The sequence below is a fragment of the Taudactylus pleione genome, unplaced genomic scaffold, assembly GCF_031769625.1.
Source record: "Taudactylus pleione unplaced genomic scaffold, aTauple2 ptg000106l, whole genome shotgun sequence".
In the NCBI taxonomy this organism is placed as follows: domain Eukaryota; kingdom Metazoa; phylum Chordata; class Amphibia; order Anura; family Myobatrachidae; genus Taudactylus; species Taudactylus pleione.
Window position 1 is genome coordinate 2,128,458 of NW_028284508.1, and position 24,804 is coordinate 2,153,261.

At 39.7% G+C, this 24,804-nt stretch overlaps 1 protein-coding gene across 1 annotated transcript in view; it reads left to right on the forward strand.

Annotated features, from left to right (window-relative positions):
- The window catches only part of EDC4 (enhancer of mRNA decapping 4), a 516,382-nt gene extending 515,376 nt beyond the window's left edge, over positions 1 to 1,006 (forward strand). Inside the window, exon 28 of the mRNA XM_088470908.1 lies at positions 373 to 1,006. Within this exon, the coding sequence (XP_088327034.1) occupies positions 373 to 565 (193 nt within the window). The 3' untranslated portion in view covers positions 566 to 1,006. The remainder of the gene's footprint in view (positions 1 to 372) is intronic.
- The last annotated feature ends 23,798 nt before the right edge of the window (positions 1,007 to 24,804 follow it).

Genomic DNA, 24,804 nt, shown 5'->3' on the forward strand with positions numbered 1-24,804 from the left:
AAGAAAACCTCAATATTCAGTGGAGTAGCCAGGTTTTGTAGTTAGGGGCAGCAAAGAGTAAAAATAGGCAATACAGGGCGTGTGGTTATATCTGCATCATAGTATGCATACCAATGCCCTCCAGATCCATTTAATTGTTGCACTCAGTGGAGTCACCATCTTCCGCTGGACCTGCTTTCCATCCTTAATCACTTCTGCCTGCATAGCAGCCTGGCCAAATTATGTCACCCTACTTCCCGCTGCTCCCTGGCTATGCCTCTAATTCATAAGGAATATCTACAAAACTTGTATTTCCTTGTTGTTTTTTTCTTTTTAAAGAATTAATTAATTATTATTCTATTATTAAAATAAACCTTTCATTTTTTTTCTTAGCTATTTGGAAGAAGCAGTGATGCATCTTGATCACAGTGACCCTGTAACTAGAGATCACATGGGCACCATCATGAATCAAGTGCGGCAGAAGCTGTTCCAATTCTTACAAGTGGAGCCTCATACCCCCTTACAGAAACCTGCTCGGCGTCTCATGATAATGCTACAAGGGTTGGTCACCCCAGCTATGAGCTAGACTCAGATTTCAAAGACACACCTGGCTTCATCCATTTGTGACTGTAAACTAAAGACATCCTACTCACTATGTAATGAACTGCAACATTATTGAAATATGTTACTGTTGTGCCAGTAAAGATTATTTCAATGCCCTGCTTTTTAGCCATGTAGATGAAATATGTTTTGGTTTTTTTTTTCAGTTTTAATTTGGTCTTTAACCATATGTTATTTTTTGATTGTCTTCTACAGGCCCATGTTATGTGCCTGCATTGAAGCAAGGTAATCGTCCCTGTGCCTATGGCAAATATAAAAAAAAAACTAAACCTTTATGCTTCTGTAGGTACTTGTAATATATATGTTTTGTATAGCTTTAATGGCTGAATTTTATGATCTAATTCTTTTTGTGTTCCTTTTTCTTCACTGTAAAAATAACAATAAAAACAGTTTTGTTTTTACAGTATGAGACTTGAAAGTCTGCTCTGAGTTCTAACATTGTATGTTCTCATATGTCCATGGCACTTGTCTGAGGGCAATTCCATGGTCGCAGACTAGCATTCATAGTGCACATTTTGAACTATGATCTTATTAATCTAGTCTTACATTTTCAGGGACAAAACTGTAAGTGGTATTTGTTGGTACTGCAAAAGATCTAGTGTAGGTTGAAACATAATGCATTGGTTCTAAATTAATATAGTGTATTATGTTCTGGTTCATTAAAGCTTTGGTGGTGGACTAACACAGAAAAGATACCAACATTTATAGTGACACAATTTAATCAAAAGACTGAACTAAGCATTTTAATTCTATGATACACAGTACATGTTAAAGGTCATGTCAACATGTGTGTTTACTTAATTGACAAAGTGTGGTCGTGGACTGATAAAGTGGCTGTGGACTAACAAATGAAAATCCATTTCAAAAGTATATTGAAACAGCATTTTAACCCGCTTTTTCTTTTCAATTCAACATAATCAATATATTCATTAAAACAGTGTTTTCATTAGTAGGCCCTTAGTGCCTGGAGATGGGCTGCCTGTTTCTTCTTCACAAAACAGGGGAGAATGAAATGAAAGATGCTGCTTCAGCACTGAGACTGCATCTACCACAGTTTCTTCTCCATTGGAGGTAGAATATACTTTCTGAAAGTATATCCTCTTCAGCATCGACTAGAAATCCCTGCAGTTTTGTCCTACGATCATCTACAGTTTTTTCATGTACAGTCCTATTCATCACCTTCACTTCACATTAAATATTTTTCTTTTGTGGAAAGTTTTTGCTAAAAATGCCAACAAAGCTTTTTGTAGGAGTTTCATGTTTGCCTGGTAGGTGCAAACACAGATGTTCGCTGGAATCTGAGATGTTGGCAGGCAGGACTGAAAAAAGGCAGCTGAAAAAAGGAGACTTATGTTTCTTGTTAAGTCTCTTTCTTCGAAACCATAGGAGGCACAGGGATGACCCTGGGGTACAGCCTGGAGAGTAGAGTCTGGGCACCAAATAGAGTAAATTACCTACAATCTCTGGCTCCTCCCCTGTTCTCCGCCCCCAGCCACTGGAACTCAGTTTAGTTTGCAAGCCAATGGCAGGAGCGAGGCAGAGGCAAAGGAAGTCAAGCGCACACACAGGACCATACAAACTGGAAATACAGCCAGACAGATCACCAAGGAAACACCCCGGCAGTCAGCTGCGTCAGGGTAGGCAACCTGAGCCAGCTATGGAGTTGAAGAAAGACATAACAGGTAAGCAAGATAAGTCTCCTTTTCTTTTCTTCCTCCATGGAGTTGCTCCTGAGCTGCAGTGAGCACAGAATGCCCAAGGGCATAAAATCAGATGAATGTACGAGCAGACGACCATGTGGCAGCTTTACAGAGCTTTTCTGTAGAAGCTCCACAACACACTGACGAAGATGTCCCCATTGACTGGGGGGAATAGGCCGTCACTATGGCAGAGGTAGGAAGGTTCGTCAAGGAGTAAGCTTGGCGAATTGTAAAGTGGAGTCAGAGGGCCAAGATAAGCTTAGTAGCCGGCCAGCTATTCTTATGAACGTCATATAAGACAAACAGAGAATCCAACTTGTTAATCTCCCTAGTTCTCATGACGTATAGCCGGAGAGCCCTTACCAGCCTCTGGCTGAGCAGATTACGCAGACTGGAAAGCAGGTACCACAATCTCCACTTACATGGAAGAAAGGTAGCCCACGCAAGTCCTCAAAACAGCCCTGTCTGAATGGAAAAAAAGGGACAGGGAGCGACAAGCTAGGGTGCTCAAATCAGAAACCCTCTGGGCCGACACAACTGTTAGCAGAAAAACAGTTTTCCACATGAATAAGTGCAAATCCACTGTCTAATGGTTCAAAGGAAGCTCACTGGAGAGCTCGGAAAACCAACGATAGGTCCCAGGGAGCGGCAGGAGACACAAACGGTGGCTGAACATGGAGAACTTCCTGAAAATTTTTTGTATGTCCGGGAGCAGAGCTATCTGCCTTTGAAAGAACAGACCAGGCCGAAACCTGGACCTTCATGGACAAGAGCCGGAGGCCCAAATCCTGACCTGTTTGCAGAAAGGATAGGATTCGGGAATGGCAAAAGACCTGGGGTTAAGACTCCTAGTTCTAAACCAAGAAAAATAGATACAGTACGCCAAACACGGTGATAGATTTGTGCTGAAGAAGGCATCCTAGCCTGAAGTATGGTCCGAACAATCCTCCCGGAGAATCCTTTTGCTCTTTGGACGGATGTCTCGAGCCACCCCGTCAAAGCAAGAAGGTTCAGGTCCGGATGGAAACATAATGAGATAGAAAATTCGCCCACAGAGGAAGAAGCAGTGGTGTGTTGATGGAGAGGCCCAGTAGATCTGTGCACCAGATGCACTGAGACCAATCCAGTGTCACCAGGATAAAAGTGCCTCCCTCCAGTTAAAACTTGCAGAGAACACGAAGAATTATTGAGATCAGAGGTGTTTAAAACTAATTTTTACCAGGTGTTTCATTGTTGCAAAAAGTAATAAACTCCAATCCAGTATACATTAGAATTTGTAATTTATTAATTTAAATAAATAGATCTAGCCCTTAACTGGGAGCACATATCCCCCAGGGTTATAATGCAAGATAACAACGATTGATTACATTACAGAGGTTTTATACCTTCCTATTACAATCTTAATTTAATACGCCCCTGTACAGCCACTGACATCATCAGATAGACAAGTGTCACAGTTGGTGCTAGTGAGTTACCTGTCTCAGGTGATAAACTGGAATCACTGGAGGCCGGCTGGACTGGAACCATGGATAATATGAATAGCTCTTTTAATATAAAAAGTGGGTAGCAGTGAGAACTGCCTTTGGTGATGAGTGACTGGAACTGGAAACTTGAAGCGTTGGAGTGAAACCAGAAGGAACTTGGAGGGACCGGACTGGGACCGGCAGGTAGGCTGACTGAGCTGGTCGGGGTACCAGTAGATGAGCTTGCAGATGGATGGTAGCACGGAAGCTACTTGGTGCAGCTAATGAGCCGTGAGGTTAGTGGACTTGGAGGAACCAGACTGGGACCGGCAGGAAGGCTGACTGAGCTGGTCGGGTTACTAGTAGATGGGCTTGCAGATGGATGGTAGCGTGGAAGTTACTTGTTGTGGCTTGGGAAGCCGTGGGTAGACGTTGGTAGCTGGGTGGCTACGTGGAGCGGCTGGATAGCCGTGGGTAGACACTGGTAGCTGGGTAGCTACGTGGAGCGGTTGGATAGCTGTGGGTAGACGCTGGTAGCTGGGTGGCTAGTGGAGCGGCTGGATAGCCGTGGGTAGACGCTGGTAGCTGGGTGGCTATGTGGAGTGACTGGATAGCCGTGGGTAGACGCTGGTAGCTACGTGGAGCGGCTGGATAGCCGTGGGTAGACGCTGGTAGCTGGGTGGCTACGTGGAGTGGCTGAATAGCCGTGGGTAGACACTGGTAGCTGGGTGGCTACATGGAGCGGCTGGATAGCCGTGGGTAGATGCTGGTAGCTGGGTGGCTATGTGGAGTGGCTGGATAGCCGTGGGTAGATGCTGGTAGCTGGGTGGCTATGTGGAGCGGCTGGATAGCCGTGGGTAGACGCTGGAAGCTGGGTGGCTACGTGAAGCGGCTGGATAGCCATGGGTAGATGCTGGTAGCTGGGTGGCTATGTGGAGCGGCTGGATAGCCGTGGGTGAGAGATGGTAGCGTGGAAGCTACTTGGTGCGGCCTAGGAGCCGTGTGGAGAAGCTGGTAGCGTGGAAGCTACTTGGAGCGGCCTGGGAGCCGTAGGTGAAAGATGGTAGCGTAGAAGCTACTTGGTGCGGCCTGGGAGCCGTGTGGAGAAGCTGTTAGCGTGGAGGCTACTTGGAGCGGCCTGGGAGCCGTAGGTGAGAGATTGTAGCGTGGAAGCTACTTGGTACGGCCTGGGAGCTGAGGGTGTGAGATGGTAGCGTAGAAGCTACTTGGTGCGGCCTGGGAGCCATGGGTGAGAGATGGTAGCGTAGAAGCTACTTGGTGTGGCCTGGGAGCCGTGTGGAGAAGCTGGTAGCATGGAAGCTACTTGGAGCGGCCTGGGAGCTGTAGGTGAGAGTCTGGTAGCGTGGATAGCTGAACGCAGCAGGCTTACGGATAGCACTGGTCTAGGAACCAGCAGGAGCCTGGGTCATACTGGTACTCAGAGGTACAAATTGTACACCACAGGTCATAACGAGATGTTCAAGCACTTAGTGCTATTAGAGGAGGATCTATATACCTAGAGTCTGGCAGCGATTGGTGGATACAGACAGGTGGTCTGGCAGTGGCTTTCTGAGTGGAGCAAGGCACAACATGTAGAGGGAATAATCATCTCTGCAGCCCTTGAGAATCAGGACCACACCTGTGATTCCAATTAAGACTAGCAATGCTCATAGACAGAGCAGGGTCCAGGTGATTAATCAGTGTGGGGAGGAGAGCAGTCTGCACACACAGAGATGTCACAGCCAGCATGATTCAGCCAGAGCAGATGTCCTAGCAGAATTACAAACACAGATCCATGGAGCAGCTGGCAGAGGTTAGTCACAAAAGGTAAAAACTAGCCAGGATTGTGACAGACAAGCATATTCAAATATAACATTAGACAAGGTTTGACATAGTTATTCTTATGGTCTCTTTTGTGCTTTCGGCAGTCAAATAGAAATAGATTCCTTTATGAGATGCTCATGGTGTTCTGCATCACTATATTTGGTTGTGTAAATTTCTCTAGCCCAGAATTCTACGTAAATGGACAAGCTCTTATCCCATTCTGCAGATAAACAACTTCCACAGGGAGCGGCCTTAAAGGCATCTCAACTCATTACTTAGTATTGCTAAATTTTACTAAGCAAAATGGCTGTGCAAAAGCCATATTGAATTTCATGAGCTGTATTCACTATAAAGCACATGGAAATTTGGAATTATGTAAAATATAATGTTTCTTATAAATTAAGCTTGAACAATTCCACCCTTAGATATACACATTTTAAATGTGCTATATCTCATAGATCACATTGGAATGTAAACTTCATCAACCTCCAGTTCTTGTATGTTTTCACTTTTAAAGTAGCCATCTGAATACAGCATAGGCCAACTTTATAGAATGCATAGAACTAGGATTAAGATCTCAAGAATAAACTTGGTCAGTACATAAACTATTTAAAAAAAAAACTTTCTCTAAACCTGAAAATCTAAACTAGAATCTAATCATGACTATCATAAATCATTTTCAGAATCTTTATCATATTCAAATTCTTCTTTTATAATATAAGCCTCATTTATGTAATTGATAATAATGGCTTCTTCACATGGAGTTCATGTATTTGTTGTGTTCCCTCGTAAACCCTATTGGTCAAATAATTTCAACAGTGAATTCCAAGATTTGTATAAAAAGTTAAACAATATTCTCCAGTCTGTACAATTAATCAATTATGGGTGGTGCTGTAGTAACAGTTCATTCCAGAATGTTTTTAATTCATGTCAAACATATCTATAAAGTCCTATTATAAAGTTCAATCTCAGTGTCAATAAATCTGTCCAGTTCAATAATTTCATGTTGATTATCCAAATATCCCCAATTATCATACGTAAGGAAGTTAGCAAAGGTTGCACCAACACGATGTTTCACTGAAATATCAATCAGGGAAATGTATCTTGTAAAACGTCTGGCATCCTGCAAAAGAACTTTTCACGCATTATTATGAGTTATAACAAAATTGTAGTATCAGTCTGCTTAAATAGAAAATATCTTCAGAATTAATTAGCAAACATTTGTAGACATACTTTTTATATATATATACAGGTTGAGTCTCCCATATGCAAAATGCTTGGGACCAGGGGTATTTTGGATAACGGAATATTCCGTATTTTGGAATAATTGCATACCATAATGAAATATCTTGGTAATAGGACCCAAGTATACACACAGAATGCATGTATGTGTTATATACACCTTATAAACACAGCCTGCAGGTAATTTTGTACAATATATTCAAATATTTTGTGGCTCAAACAAAGTTTGTGTACAGAAATGAAATCAATTTATGTTTCATATACACCTTATACACACAGCCTGAAGGTGATTTTATACAATGTTTGTAATAATTTGTGCCTTAGACAAAGTTTGTGTACATTGAACCATCAAAAATCAAAGGTTTCATTATCTCAGTCATGCCAAAATAATTCCGTATTTCGGAATATTTGGATATGGGAGACTCAACCTGTATATATATAATAAAGATTATTTAACCCAAATATCACGGTAGTAACTATCATTCCTAATATTTCGGTACTGTATGATCTGTCTCACTATTTGGAACACTATTGGAACTAATCACTAGCAGTGTATAATCAAATACCTCATTGTAATAATCTACTATACATGTTATACATTCAGCTTTTAAAATCTTCCTTACATTGTTCAGTATAGCAAGGAATGTAATATTTGTACACAGTAATGATCTTATTACAGTATTCAGACACAACATTCCCTACTTGTATGGGGTTGTTCTAGTGTTAGAATAGTAAACATTCCTGTAGTCTGCTTTATTTCATAGACTTTCTTATTAAAACAAAATGGAATGCGTTCACTTACATATGGAACTAACACAATTACTAGTGGTTTTGTCAAGTTATAGTTATCAGTAACCCCTTTTTCATTTGTCAACAACTTTCAATTACACAAACCTAACATGTTTTTATGTTAATTATCTTAGTAATGTCAGTATATTTCAACTCAACAATTTTTCTGCCACAATTTCAACAATTAGTGGCATTCAATACTTTACCCATCAATGAATAATTTTGTAGAATTGGATATTCTTTTGAGTAATATCCATACACCATAGTATTCACCTTTCTTCTGGTTTAGTACAGTAATCACAAATTCACTTTTCTGGTGATGTCTATGCGTTCCAGACTTCAGGCTGTAATTGCTTGCAAAGGATTTGCAACAAAGTATTAAAAAGTGAAAGTTAGATTTAGGATTGTTTAGTTTGTCCAATTACTTTTGGCCCTTTAAAAAGTGGGAGGCACATATAGAAACCGTTGTAATTCCTACACCGTTCACCTGATTTGGATGTAATTACCCTCAAATTAAATCTGAAAGTCTGCAGTTAAAGCACATCTTGTTTGTTTCATTTCAAAGCCATTGTGGTGGTGAATAGAGGCCAAAATATGAAAATTCTGTCAATGTCCCAATATTTATGCACCTGACTGTGTATATATGTATATATATATATAATATATATATAGTCCACAAATTGACGGCACTCAGAGACTTCAGTATAGCGTGAAGAAAGACCCTCTCTGGGGTAACTTTATTGTGTCATAGTCGACGTTTCGGGGAGCATGTCCCCTTTCTCAAGACAACATAAACAATAAAAACATGACAAATATATAGATAAAACACTCACCCCATACCTCTGATCAGGTGTGCCAGGCTCCGTCCACCGTCAGACCCGCGTGCCACAACCCGGAAGAGCAACCAGCGTGAACCGGAAGTGACGCTGTGTCCTTCGGCATCAGGAACCATGGCAACCTGGAAACCATGGTAACAATGGAAACACAAACTACGTGAGGCTCATTACTAGCCTGGCAACAGAAAAATAAATAAACCACATGAGAATCATATTGCACATACATAATAAATACAATGGATACAAAATACAGACATAATTAAAATGAAAACAAATTAAGACTGTATAGCCGATAAATGGCCAAACGCAGAGAAATATTAAATGCATTTTATATGCAATATAAGTGCACTGACCAACACCAAATAAAGCAACAATATTATATAATATCAAAATGACACCAGTGTTAAAGAATTGAAAAAAAAAAAAACTTAAATGCAAAACTGAAAAAATTATTCATAAGAAATCGTTATGTATAATATTTTACTAACAACAAACAATCAAGGCACTTGGAAATCATCCTGCGAACTACCAATTACCAACTATTTAAATTTAGTATAATACTGACATCTAGTGGTGACATCCTGTTGTTTACTGAAAAAACAAATATTGGCTAAAACAAGGCTAGCCAGTAAACCTGCATAAATATCATGACACATGAAATAATGAAATGATAATAATATGCAATAAAAAGAATCTTGAATCTATAACAATACATAATCTGGGACCCAACTCATAACAATATCTTACTTAATCTAATACTATATGAAATTTATGGAAAGCGCTAAACTTGAGCATATAATAAGTCATTTATTATAAAAAATTAATAAGAACCAAATTTTCGTTAAGACCTCTTGGAGATAGTGTGTCTAAACGGTGAATCCATTGGGATTCTAATTGCAGGAGACGTCTGCCCCTATCTCCCCCTCTTGGGGAAAGTGGTACATAATAATTTTATAGCGTAATGTAGCCAAGTTGTGTCTTAACAAGCTAAAATCCCGAGCTACAGGCTGTTCACTAGAACCTGTAACCAACGCTGATCTAATGGCCGATCGATGTTTGGCCATACGTATTTTGAAAGTACGCTCTGTCTTGCCTATGTAATAGAGCCCACAGGGGCAGATGATAACATAGACAACAAAACTTGAATTGCAGGAGAGAGGCCAGGCAATTTTAAATTGTTTACCTAAATGTGGATGTTTAATGTGCTAATAAGTAGGAGCATGTGGTGCACCCTAAACATCGGAAACAACCATTTTTCCGACTCAAATGTGATGTCTTGGTTTTAGAGAAACCTGTAATGTCTGTTTTCACAACCATGTCCCTAATGTTCTTACTTCTAGTGTAACATGGCATGAGACGTGCTTTAGAGAGGCATTTTAAGTCAGGGTCTGTACTGACCATAGACCAAAGTCTTTTTGCCTCCTTGCGGGTATGATTACTATTAATGTTGTATTCGTTTACCCATGGAATAATGGGCTTATCACTTTTCTTCACTGTAGTAGATTTTAGTAAAGACAGTCTGTTTTTAGACATCGCCTTATTTCTGGCTTTAACTAGAATTTCTCTAGGGTACCCACGTGCCAAAAATTTATTAAACATGTTATCCAATTGTGTAAGTACTGTCTCACTGTTACTATTACATTTGAAGACTCTAAGGAACTGTGAGTACGGCAGACCTTGCACCGAAGACCTCGGGTGGAAACTGTCATGGTGCAATAGAGTATTCCGGTCAGTGGGTTTAGTATATAACGCAGTTTGAATCAAACCCTCATGGACCGTAATAAGAATGTCAAGAAAACAAATTTGTTGTTTATCTGCCGTAATTGTTAATTTGATCGGATTGGTTGATGAGTTTTGTTTTGTAATGACCTCCATTAGGATTTTAAGATCTCCTTGTCAAAAAAGTAAAATGTTGTCTATGTAATGATAATATAGACTAATATGACTAGCTATATTAACATCTTCAAAAAATAAACATTTTTATGTATACCACATGTAGGTGTTAGCAAAAAATGGAGCAACCGACGACCCCATACAGCAACCTGTATGCTGTCTGAAAAGTTGGCCATTGAATAGAAAATAGTTATGTGTTAACGTAAAACCCAAAAGATCCAAAAATAAATTAATGTCTGGGCCTGTATAGTTGCTGTTGTCTGTGATAAGCTCTCTAACAGCCATAAAGCGTGCCTGATGGGGAATGCAGGTATATAGGGTTGCGACGTCTAACGTCACCAATGTCGTATCTGCCGGTAAACTTTCGAACTCATTTAGTTTTAATAAAAGCATGTTAGAATCTTTCAATCTTGGTTTATTTATTTTTCTGTTGCCAGGCTAGTAATGAGCCTCATGTAGTTTGTGTTTCCATTGTTACCATGGTTTCCAGGTTGCCATGGTTCCTGATGCCGGAGGACACAGCGTCACTTCCGGTTCACACTGGTTGCTCTTCCGGGTTGTGGCACGCGGGTCTGATGGCGGACGGAGCCTGGCACACCTGATCAGAGGTATGGGGTGAGTGTTTTATCTATATATTTGTCATGTTTTTATTGTTTATGTTTATGTTGTCTTGAGAAAGGGGACATGCTCTCCGAACATCGACTATCACACAATAAAGTTACCCCGGAGAGGGTCTATCTTCACGCTATACTGAAGTCTCTGAGTGCCGCCTTTTTGCAAGTAGTGGACTATTTGTGGGGAGCAATACCCCTTTGGAGGGCACCAGAGCATTGTCTATTGAAAGGACTGGTGAGTGCCGGGTTCCATTTGCAAAATATAGGCCCTGATTCAGAGCCGGACGCTCTGACCAGAGCGCTCGCTCTGAATCGGGGCCCTCCTCCATTAAAATGGAGCGTCCTCCTGGACGCTCGTATAACTGTGGGTCACCACCCACAGCATATACGAGCGTCCAACAAGATGGTCGCGATGGTCTTAACCATCGCGACCATCGGACTTGCGAGTGAAACCCTGTGGTCGGGTTTCTCTACCACAAGCCCTGGAGTGATTTTGGCTCTATCAGAGCCAAAATCACTCCCACTGACATCACTAGTGATGACAGTGGGGCCGGCTTCAGATGGTAGGCGTTCCCATGGGAACGCCTCCGTCTGGCAGGCACGCCCACCAAAGGGGGCGTGCTGTCAATCAACATCGACAGCACGCCCCCTTTGGTGCGAGACCCCGAGCGGTGGAAAGTCCTTCATTCGCGGGGTCTTGCGCATGCGCACGACGGAGCTCCCTCCGTCGTGCGCATGCGCAGTGGGGAACATCGACCCACTTGCGAGCGTACTGCCGATCGTGAGTGGGTCTGAATGACCCCCATATATTTAATGTTTTTAACACTTCACTGAATATTTTATCCATCACACAGGTAAAACAAGCACCCTATATATGGTCACTAATGAGAATCAATGTAATTTGCTGCTATATGTCACGTTTCCTGTTGTCACAAAGCCAACCAATTGTATTTGATAAAATTTCTGTGGGTGTATAACTTTTCGCGGGTTTGTAGCCGACACTATAAAACAAGGGAGACACCCTAGAACATACGCCATTTTTCTTGATTGTTGAAGAAAAAAATGTTTTGGCTTGGCGTCTTATTTTACATAGGTTGAAGAACACTGGACTGGAGTGAACGGTTCGCTGCTAAAATAATTCCTATACGGAAGGATTCCAAAATATTGGGTAATGTTATATTTTAATGTTTTTTTTAGATTTCAAAATCCTGTCATAGTCTTTCGCACGCATTATAATACAGAGCTTTATACTGGTTATTTTTATTATTACAATGTGTTAAAATGTAGAATAACAGGCCATATGGATATGCTGCTGCCTAGTGTCCTATATTCTGCCCCTAACCCCACACCAGCTCTACTAACGGGTTACAACAAATGCATGCATATGCCGGGTCATCCAGTATGAACTGTCCGCTATCACAGTGTGCCCCTCCATCATTAGTTTGTCACCCGGCATATGCCGGTTGACATGACACTGTTTCAACATCTGCCACCCAACACTGCCATTCTGGGTATACATTATTAAACTCACCCGGATTATGACATGTAAACTCCATGCATCTGCCCTCCCAGTGCCCCCCCTGCTTCCAATGCTCCCACCCACCCCTGCTGCTATTATTATTAAATTGACCCAGCGACCCATTCAATGCTTATGTCCTGTTGGCCTGACTCGTGTCTCCCTGCTGGCTCAATTTTCCCTCCCATCCCACTTAATATTTATACCCCCCTTAACCACTTGCCTGGCATGGTCATATCAGATACGACCATACCAGACTGGGCTTTCCCTGACATGGTCGTATCTGATACGACCAGTCAGAATTGGCCACTAGGCGGCTATGGGAAGTTAATCTTCCCACTGCCGCCTATATCTGAGGGACCTTCTGGTCCCTCTACACCCGCGCCTTCCCCTCCTGTGTTTCCCGATCACTGCTGGCTACAGTGATCGGGCACTATCGGCACCCCCCTCCTGGCGCCACTTCAATAGAGGAAGCTGTCAGGGCTCATGTTGCCCCGGCTGCTGCTGTGACCCCGATCACTGTGGCCAGCAGTGATTTGGGCAGCCCGGCTGGCCCCACCCCCTTCAGTGAGAAGCAGCAGCAGTGGCACTGGTAGCCACCGCTGCTGCTATGTATCGGAGCCACCAGCTGGACACCCAGTGTGCTCCGGGAACACACAGTGATCAGTGTGATCACTGTGTAGAAGCAGCAGCGCGGCTCTGGTAGCCGCTGCCGCTGCTGCTAAGTAGCCGGGCTGCCAGCGGGACACCCTCCCGCTGCGGCTCCAGCACAACAGTGATCACATAGTGATCACTGGCTGAGTAGAAGCAGCAGCTGCGGCTCTGGTAGTTGCCGCTGTGCTATTTGTCCGGGCCGCCAGCGGGACACCCTCCCGCTGCGGCTCCGGCAGTGATCACATAGTGATCACTGGCCGTGTAGACAGCGGCGGCGGCTCTGGTAGCCACCGCTGTTCTAGATATCCGGGCCACTCCGTCCGGCCTCAGCCGCTCCTCCTCCTCCCCCATAACGGCCATTTTTAAAAGGGGCCAGGCAATAATAAAATTATAACCATATATATATATATATATATATATATAATGTGTATCTATATATATATATATATATATATATATTTTATTATAATGTGTATCTATGTATGTATGTATGTATATATATATATATATATATATATATATATACATATGCGCCTAATCAGCCATGTGTGATTCGTTTGTTCCGGAGTTCCGCCTTGTGGATTACACACACATACATACATACATACATACATATATATATATATATATACATATATATATATATATATATATATACACACACACACAGTCAGGTTCATAAATATTGGGACATTGACAGAATTTTCATATTTTGGCCTCTATTCACCACCACAATGGCTTTGAAATGAAATAAACAAGATGTGCTTTAACTGCAGACTTTCAAATTTAATTTGAGGGTAATTACATCCAAATCAGGTGATCGGCGTAGGAATTACAACGGTTTCTATATGTGCCTCCCACTTTTTAAGGGACCAAAAGTAATGGGACAAACTAAACAACCCTAAATCTAACTATCACTTTTTAATATTTTGTTGCAAATCCTTTGCAGGCAATTACAGCCTGAAGTCTGGAACGCATAGACATCACCAGACGCTGGGTTTCATCCCTGGTGATGCTCTGCCAGGCCTCTACTGCAAATGTCTTCAGTTCCTGCTTGTTCTTGGGGCATTTTCCCTTCAGTTTTGTCTTCATCAAGTGAAATGCATGCTCAATCGGATTCAGGTCAGGGGATTGACTTGGCCATTGCATAACATTCCACTTTTTAGCCTTAAAAAACTCTTTGGTTGCTTTTGCAGTATGCTTCTGGTCATTGTCCATCTGCACTGTGAAGTGCCGTCCAATGAGTTCTGAAGCATTTGACCGAATATGAGCATATAATATTGCCCGAAACACTTCAGAATTCATTCTGCTGCTTTTGTCAGCAGTCACATCATCAATAAATACAAGGGAACCAGTTCCATTGGCAGCCATACATGCCCACGCCATGACACTACCACCACCATGCTTCACTGAGGAGGTGGTATGTTTTGGATCATGAGTAGTTCCTTTCCTTCTCCATACTTTTCTCTTCCCATCACTCTGGTACAAGTTGATCTTTGTCTCATCTGTCCATAGGATGTTGTTCCAGAACTGTAATGTCTTTTTTAGATGTTGTTTGGCAAACTCTAATCTGGTCTTCCTGTTTTTGTGGCTCACTAATGGTTTACATCTTGTGGTGAACCCTCTATATTCTCTCTTGTGAAGTTTTCTCTTGATTGTTGACTGTGACACATATACACCTACCTCCTGGAGAGTGTTCTTGATTTGGCCAACTGTTGTGAAGGGGTTTTTCTTCACCAGGGAAATAATTCTTCTGTCATCCACCACAGTTGTTTTCCGTGGTCTTCCGGGTCTTTTGGTGTTGCTGAGCTCTCCGGTGCGTTTTCTTTTTAAGAATGTTCCAAACAGTTGATTTGGCCACACCTAATGTTTTTGCTATCTCTCTGATGGGTTTGTTTTGATTTTTCAGCCTAATGATGGCTTGCTTCACTGATAGTGACAGCTCTTTGGATTTCATATTGAGAGTCGACAGCAACTGATTCCAAATGCAAATGTCACACCTAGAATCAACTCCAGACCTTTTACCTGCTTAATTGATAATGAAATAACGAGGGAATAGCCCACACCTGTCCATGAAATAGCTTTTGAGTTGATAGTGCCATTACTTTTGGCCCCTTAAAAAGTGGGATGCACAAATAGAAACTGTTGTAATTCCTACACCGTTCACCTGATTTGGATGTAATTACCCTCAAATTAAATCTGAAAGTCTGCAGTTAAAGCACATCTTGTTTGTTTCATTTCAAAGCCATTGTGGTGGTAAATAGAGGCCAAAATATGAAAATTCTGTCAATGTCCCAATATTTATGCACCTGACTGTGTATGTGTGTGTGTATATATATATATATATATATATATATATATATATATATATATATATAATTTTTTTTTATATATATACACATGCTTATATTCTATGCTATTGATTTGATTTTGTTCCTTTGTTCTATTCTTTATTTAAATACTGTAAGCTGTCCCCCCCCCTTGTCTGCTGTGTTGTGTTTTCCTACACGTAAAACCTGAATCAGTATGAAATACTGCCGGGCTGTGACTGTCCGCGCCTGTCTTACCTTTGATAGGTAAATGGGGTGTCAGGCTCCAGCTTGAGATCTAATGAGAGGTGTCTGAATTTTGATGCCTGTCATTATACCCCTGGATGTATATGATAGTCGGGAAGCGATTACGTCCTTCGTTTTCACAAATGCTATCTGTAAAACCTGTTGAATTCAATCTTCACTCTAGATTAGTCTAGGCAGGGCCGGATTAAGGGGGGGGTGACAGGGGCGGTCATCCCAGGGTCCACACACACGGAGGGGCCCCCAACTAGCAGTGGTGCAGCCTGCACCAGCCGCTAGTGTCCTCCCCGCTAGTGTAGTGTAGGCCGCAGTGAGCACGGTCCACATTACACACAGTGACACAAACACAGCCACCGCCGGCAGCTGGGTGTTTATTAGAGCAGCCTATGAGAATCAGACAGACTCTCATTGGCTGCTGCAGCAACGGAGGGAGCCGGTTGGAGCTTACTCATGAGCTCTGCCTTCTGGCTCCCCCGGCAGCATGTAATGATGGGAGAGACGTCATGACGCTGGGACTCAGAGCGGGCAGCTGTGGTCGCGTCAGCGTGGATTCAGGTAAGTTGTGATTTTTATTTTTTTGTGTGTGTTTAAGGGGCTCTGCATAGGGAGTTGCCGCTACAGGGGGCACTGCATAGGTGTGGCTGCTAAAGGGGCTACTGCATAGGAGATGGCACTGCATAGGGTGGGTCCGCTATAGGGGGAACTGCATAGGGGGGGATCACTGCTGGGTCTGGGGGTGCTATATAATGGGCACTACAGTGGACACTGCATAAGGGGCATTACAGTGAGCACTGCATGGGGGGGACAATTACTTGGGGCACTGCATAGGGTGACATTGCATAAGGGGCCCTCCCAAGTTTGTTGCCCAGGGGCCCCCACAGACCTTAATCCGTCCCTTAGTCTAGGGATGGGAATGTTTTGATGTTTCATCTAAAACATTGGACATATGTTATCAATGTTTGAGGTTTAACCATGTCATGTTTTTGGTCCAATGTTTCATTGTCCTCGTTAAACTTCTCCCCCAATGTATTTTCCTATTCTTTAAAAAATATTTTTTTCATGCTAGCACTGTTTTGAGCTTCCAGTTGGCTCTCTCCTTGCTTTATATTTCATCACAATTTAAAAAGAGTAATAAACTCACTGGATGGGCTACTACTGCAACGTGGATATTATTCATTGTTCACTGGTCAACTGTAAAAATGTACGATACAATGAAATACTGAATTAGATTTTTATTGTTCATTTATAAGGCAATGTGTATGTCCCTTCTTTGTTATTTAAAGTGACTTGTCCATAATGTGTCCTTGTAAGAAATATTAAATGAAACATTTTTTTTTTTTGAATGATGTCTAAAGCTAATTTTACTAAACAGAATGCAAGCTCCTCAACTGCAGAAGAATCTGAAGACGAAGGGTCAAGCCAAAGGGCTCCAAATTTTCGAAAAAAAAGAAACTGAGACCCTAATACAGTGATTCCCAACCTCGGTCCTCAAGGCACACTAACAGTCCTGGTTTTAGTGATATCCATGATTGTGCACAGATGGTTAAATCAAAATAACTGAGGCACTAATTAAGTCACTTGTGCTCAAGTATGGCTATCCCTAAAACCTGGACTGTTAGTGTGCCTTGAGGACAGTGGTTGGGAACCCCTGCCCTAATAGATTAAATGTTTCTTTACACATCTATTATATATGGTACCGAGGCAAGAAAGCAACATCCGAAATTCAAAAATTTAATTTGGCATAAAATCTCTGAAAAAGTGTCTGTCTGGTAGTGGATTCGTGTAAACAAAAAATTCCGTGACTGTAAGCGACTCACATACAATAAAATTCAGGACGGAATTGAACTGAATGAAGATTGGGGAAAGAAAATAAAGGAACACTATAATATGGTCCGTGAAGAAAGTGAAATAAGTAGTGAAGAATGTAGCCTTTTGGTTCAATTATTATTTTTTTGTTTATTCTCTAATATCGCCTCACTAGAGTCGCTTTTACATGCAGCAATCACGATGTCTCTTTAGTCTGTTTACATATGCTAATCATTTAGATTAGTCACACCTCCGGACCACTGTGCTTGTCTTTGATTTACCAGATCCTTAGCGCATGTGGATAGGGTGATTTCTCAGTCACTCTTAGACACAGCCTCACGATTGGACACTAGCCCTTTATTTAGCAGTAGGTCAGAGGAATTCGCGGTGATCAGGTGACCAAGCATCTCCGACGAAACGCACGTCCTTACCCACCCGCTCACAGCAGCAGGACCTTCTCAGCACACCTCATTGCAGCTTTGACTTTCCTCACAGGTGCTTTCCTATCTCTCCTTAGCGCTCTCTCATCTGGGTTTCCAGCCGCTGACTCCTGCAATGCCCTTGGTATCAGGGGAGAGACGCAGCCTTATCCCAGACAGCAGAAGCGCTGTCTGTTGTTTCACCTGGGATCCACGTGGATGTCACTCTCTCATCCCCTTTTTGATTCAGATATGGAAAAGTAGAAGTGATCCCACGCTGTTCTCTCCCAGGTCTTTACAAAAAAGAGAAGAAAAGGGTATTGTCTCTTTGTTGGCGCACATAGAGGATAATTGTATATAAAATATAACTTTTATTAAATAAATTATTTAAAAAATGTTTCGCCTTATTAGTGAAATATTCCAAGAAAAAAATATAATAAAAACATTGAAACAAATGTGAGTCATCAATTGATATTAAATTATTAATAATTCATTTGTCTCTGTGTCCCTTTCAGTTATGTTTCTGAGTAAAGATTCTATTAAATGTTGTTTTCTCCAGTGTCATTAATCATAACATATATTTATATAGTTGAAATCAATTGGCCCTGCATGTACTACCCACAATTGTAATTAGATATACTGTGTTGAAACTAAACCAAGATATAAATTCCATTGGTGATATTATGCTGCCATCTATTGGTTATGGTATGCCATTACACCTTTAGAACCAGGTTGATTTAATGGGTGCTATATTATGCACAATGTCCTCTATAAGGGCCACCTATTTGTATTCATGGAATATTGTCACATGGGAACATGTATACAGTTCCTGATACAAATCTTTGTGTCGCCTATTGGGTTAAGAAATAAACAATCAACTGCAGCAATCATATAAAACTAATTAATATGTGGACATCTTAATGCCCTAGTTGATATTAATGCTTAACCCAAATATAAGGATTCCCTTGTATAGCTATAGGGTTTATTCGTGCAGTATGGTACTGTATTTGGTTTATGCTCAGAATGTGGCACCCCCTGTTGGTTTTAATTATACCTAATACAATACAGTGCTATTGTTATAGCTCCCTCTATAGGGCTGCAAAATTGTTTAATAAACTGTTACTCACTCAGACTAACATTACTGAGTGTTTAATGTGGGTTCCTCATGCCCAGCTGCAAGGTTTAATCACAAGTAGTAGTATTGGAGTAGATTATATATATTCACACTACTTGCTCAGAGTAACACTATAACATAGTCTGAGTACTAGGAAAGCTTGTTAATGCATGCCATTTTCTTCACTGTGATAATCACATTTGCTTATACACACAGTGGATGCAGTGCTTTCAAGTGCTAATAACACAGCATAGGACACTGTCAGCAGCAGGAGCTACAGAATGCCAATAAACTGTTACTCACTCAGACTGACATTACTGAGTGTCTAATGTGGGTTCCTCATGCCCAGCTGCAAGGTTTAATCACAAGTAGTAGTATTGGAGTAGATTATATATATTCACACTATTTACTCAGAGTAACACTATAACATAGTCTGAGTACTAGGAAAGCATGTTAATGCATGCCATTTAACTATCAGCACTATCAGTTATGTTTTTTCAAGGCCTTGAAAAAACATAACTTTTGTGAAACGTACGTTGGTTTTTTGCAGCTCCTGCTGCTGATAGTGTCCTATGTTGTGTTATTAGCACTTGAAAGCACTGCCTCCACTGTGTGGATAAGCAAATGTGATTACCACAGTGAAGAAAATGGCATGCATTAATATGCTTTCCTAGTACTCAGACTATGTTATAGTGTTACTCTGAGTAAATAGTGTGAATATATATAATCTACTCCAATACTACTACTTGTGATTAAACCTTGCAGCTGGGCATGAGGAACCCACATTAGACACTCAGTAATGTCAGTCTGAGTGAGTAACAGTTTATTGGCATTCTGTAGCTCCTGCTGCTGACAGTGTCCTATGCTGTGTTATTAGCACTTGAAAGCACTGCATCCACTGTGTGTATAAGCAAATGTGATTATCACAGTGAAGAAAATGGCATGCATTAACATGCTTTCCTAGTACTCAGACTATGTTATAGTGTTACTCTGAGCAAGTAGTGTGAATATATATAATCTACTCCAATACTACTACTTGTGATTAAACCTTGCAGCTGGGCATGAGGAACCCACATTAAACACTCAGTAATGTTAGTCTGAGTGAGTAACAGTTTATTAAACAATTTTGCAGCCCTATAGAGGGAGCTATAACAATAGCACTGTATTGTATTAGGTATAATTAAAACCAACAGGGGGTGCCACATTCTGAGCATAAACCAAATACAGTACCATACTGCACGAATAAACCCTATAGCTATACAAGGGAATCCTTATATTTGGGTTAAGCATTAATATCAACTAGGGCATTAAGATGTCCACATATTAATTAGTTTTATATGATTGCTGCAGTTGATTGTTTATTTCTTAACCCAATAGGCGACACAAAGATTTGTATCAGGAACTGTATACATGTTCCCATGTGACAATATTCCATGAATACAAATAGGTGGCCCTTATAGAGGACATTGTGCATAATATAGCACCCATTAAATCAACCTGGTTCTAAAGGTGTAATGGCATACCATAACCAATAGATGGCAGCATAATATCACCAATGGAATTTATATCTTGGTTTAGTTTCAACACAGTATATCTAATTACAATTGTGGGTAGTACATGCAGGGCCAATTGATTTCAACTATATAAATATATGTTATGATTAATGACACTGGAGAAAACAACATTTAATAGAATCTTTACTCAGAAACATAACTGAAAGGGACACAGAGACAAATGAATTATTAATAATTTAATATCAATTGATGACACACATTTGTTTCAATGTTTTTATTATATTTTTTTCTTGGAATATTTCACTAATAAGGCGAAACATTTTTTAAATAATTTATTTAATAAAAGTTATATTTTATATACAATTATCCTCTATGTGCGCCAACAAAGAGACAATACCCTTTTCTTCTCTTTTTTGTAAACTCCTACTTATTGTCCTTGGCAGCACCCCCATAGAATGATTTCATATGTACCACAAATTGTCTAATTGGGGCCGTTACACAAGTATATATACCTTCTTAAACCTAAACCTAGTGCAGAAGTGCTTTCCCAGCCCCTTATCCCTGATTTAATACTCTCCCAGGTCTTACTTCCTTCAGTAGTGTCTTGTTACCATCCTCAGCTAGGTGACAGACATTCACTTCATTGTCTCTCACTGAATACTATTTATATTAGGATATGAACAGTAACATGTTATCTTAATTACCTACTGCTTGGGATTAATTAATTTAATTTATATTGATCTCTTTACTTATTTATTGATTTGTTTCCTGAGTATCTCATCTGTTTTGATTCAATATTTTGACATTAACATTATTATATGTCACAGATGTTTTACTTCTAGGATGTACCATCTATATGCTGCATGTAAATATTAGAATTGATATTCCTTATGTATCTGTGCCTTATTAGTATGTACATAGGCACTATATATGTTTTTTTTTGGTGTGTCACATGTAGCCCTTCATGATCTCTACTAAGGGCTCTGAGATTGAAGTCCCTTATATGTTTATTTTCGCCATTGCATACCTTGCTAGCATTTGTGATCTCATTTGTTCAATTTATCTTTTACCAAACTTATCCATTTGATTATCTTCATTTGAATATTTAATTATATCCGGGACATTTAGTGTGGTAATTGTTCTCACTCCACACCTTGAGATCTTGGTATTTGATGTGTCATTTTTTCATTGTGTGTTATTCTACTAGCAAGACTGTTAACTGCTGTTTATGAGACTATTTAACCTGATTGATCTAATATTTTTCACCCTTATTAGAGAATTTATTCTAGGGATTATATTAAACGTTAAGTTTTAATTTCATTTATCATTTACATATTATTTCATACATCCTGTAAGAGTGCCCCATGTAAGGCATATTTGTCTTTTTCCTCTTTTTTTGTGTCTTTGCAAAAAAAATTTATTTATAGATCAAAAAATCCAAGATGGATTTTTACCTCCCTACTTTAATACGGTCAAAATTGTGTGTAGCAATGTGTAAAAGCTATCAAATTACGTATTAATTATTTATCTTCATTGTATTTTTTTTAGATGTCCAAAATTCACAAGATGAATTGTCATCGAAAGTTAGTGAACAACAAAAGTCTACCAAATTAGAGAAAGAAAACAGAGTGGTGGACACAAGTAAGCATGTGTAAATCTTACTCAAGATTTTTAATATGTCAATGTTTTATAACATTGGGTGCCAGATGTAGTAAACTAGTATATTTTTAAAATAGAGATTGATAATCAACTTTGAAAGCAGTAGTCTAGAGGGTTGAACTTTATGTTTATGAATAATTTTTTGGGTTAATTGTTTTGAATATTGAATGATTATTTCTAAACGGTAACCATATTAAACTTGTATGTATTACTAAATCTTGGGACTAATGATAGTATTTGGTATTTCCATCCCTTTCATTACTCCCTTCTAGGGATATAATTTTCGTTATATCGTTGGTTATTATAGTGTCCTTTGGTATCCGAAACGTTTACCAGTACATATATCTATTTTCAATGTGAAACTAGCATCAAAGTAAAACTATGTTTAGCAAAATATAATAGTTTGAAATGTTTTTATACTTAGGAACAAAAGACACACATCCGCAGATTAGGATGGATACACACAGTGAAATATCTCAATCTATGGTATTGAATGAACTCGACTCTATACACGAAGGTATTGTATAATTTTTGGGCTTATTTTTTTTTAATAATGTAAAACTGCTGTGAAACTCATGCCCTACATCTGCAGTAGAACTACACATCCCAGCAAAATTGATAGAGTTTTGCTCTTAGGGCATGCTAAAACTGTTTTAGGGCGTGCTGGGATATGTAGTCCCACAAAAGCTGAAGGGCACGATTTTTACACCAATCATTTTAAAATTTATTAATTTTTTTAATTTGATTTTGGGCACAGAAGAAGAATGTGTTGCAGACGCATCTTCGACACATGTCATTGGGATAATGGAATGTTTCGATAAATTTGATCAACGTCGAAAAGAAGATAAAGAATTTATAGAAGAAAGGCTTAGACAATACTTTGAAATAATGGGCCAAAGACAACGAGAGGAGAAAGAATGCATAGAGCAACATAGAATGCAACATATACAATTGGAAGATAAAATGTTTCACGGCCTTGCCGAACATTTGGGAAAAATAATCGAAAGACAGAATCAAAATTCCCAATCACTGATATGTACAGTACTTGAGAAAAAATTTGAGCAAATGCTAATATGGCAATACGAAGGAAACACAAATCACAGATTAATGTCCAACCAACTCCTAATTTTGAGTGAAATTCAAAAATACAGCGGAAGTAAGCCAAAGTCAAATACTTACCATACAACTTATTATGATGAAAACATGGAGCGTAGGATGATGCGTGAATCTGCACGAATGGAACTGGAGAGGCTATATGACCAGGATCATAACCAGGAACACAACCAGCAAGAGGACCAGGAACTGATCCAGCCTTAATAAATAGTCTCTTGAATCAAAAAAGGTATTTTTTTTTCATTATTGACATAAGTTTTGTTTTGTTTTGGATATATATATATATGTTAGTTAATTTGAGAAAATATATAAGAAAACAGTAAAATAGTTAAATTTCATGGGCTATTCGCACAATAAGTTTATATTTTTTTAATTCAACTATCAAATAATTCGAAAAAAAAAAGAAAGTAATATTGATATATAAAAATTTTTATTTTATTAAAAATTTATACATTTCTATATATTTATTATAAATTCTTGGCATTAATAAATATAAAGAAATAAACATTACTACGGTATGCAATTATAAGTGATGTGACCGTAGGATCACGGACAACAGTCACACTACTGACTGCATAATACCGGAATAGGGAATTAGGACAGCCGTAAAGATACCTACACATGTCGATATCCCAATGGAGGAAACACCACCCAAATAATCCATATTTTTGTGGAGCAGGTAAGTATAAGTTTTAGCCAGTGATGCTTTGGTGTTTGGTTTACTGCATCTGCAGGGGACTTATGGTTAGGCACACTGCTGAGAGTTTACGATAGGGTAAGGTGGGTTAGGCACGACTGGGTGAGGTTAGGCATAATCACACATTTGTTCTGGTTAGGTTTATGGCTCATGAAGGGAGGGTTAGGATTAGGCACACGAAGGGGTGGGCGGGGGGGTATTAGGGTTAGATACAAAACATTGGGATTTTCATGTGAGGGCTGAGGAAGGTAGGCTTGTGTTAGGTAATTGGGTAGGGTTTGGCTACATATATGTGCACTCTGGATGGGTGAGAGGGGCTAATCTTTGGACTGATTAGTTGGGAATTAGGGTTAGGCAGTAGAAGATAATTAGATCTATACTGAGGAACAGTTAGATTATTGAACACATTATATGGATTTGAAAAGTGTTATTTCACTGTTGGTATAATCTATGTTCCTTTGGATAATCACACATTAACGTAATTTAATAATCCAGGATATAGATTTGTGTCCATAAAATAAAACTGGCATGACTGTACTTTCCATAACTTATAATGGTGAGCATAATCTATTTACAATTTGATATTGTAAATTTATGTAAATTTTAAAATAAAACTGAAGGCTGCAAATATATATTTTATAAAATAATGTAAAATAAGTATGCAATTTTTTTATTGCCATTTATGGAAGGAATACATTTTCACATATAGGGAATCATTGTGTTTTCAAATAAACTAATGTGGAATAACATTAACATTTTTGGACCAATGCTTAACATA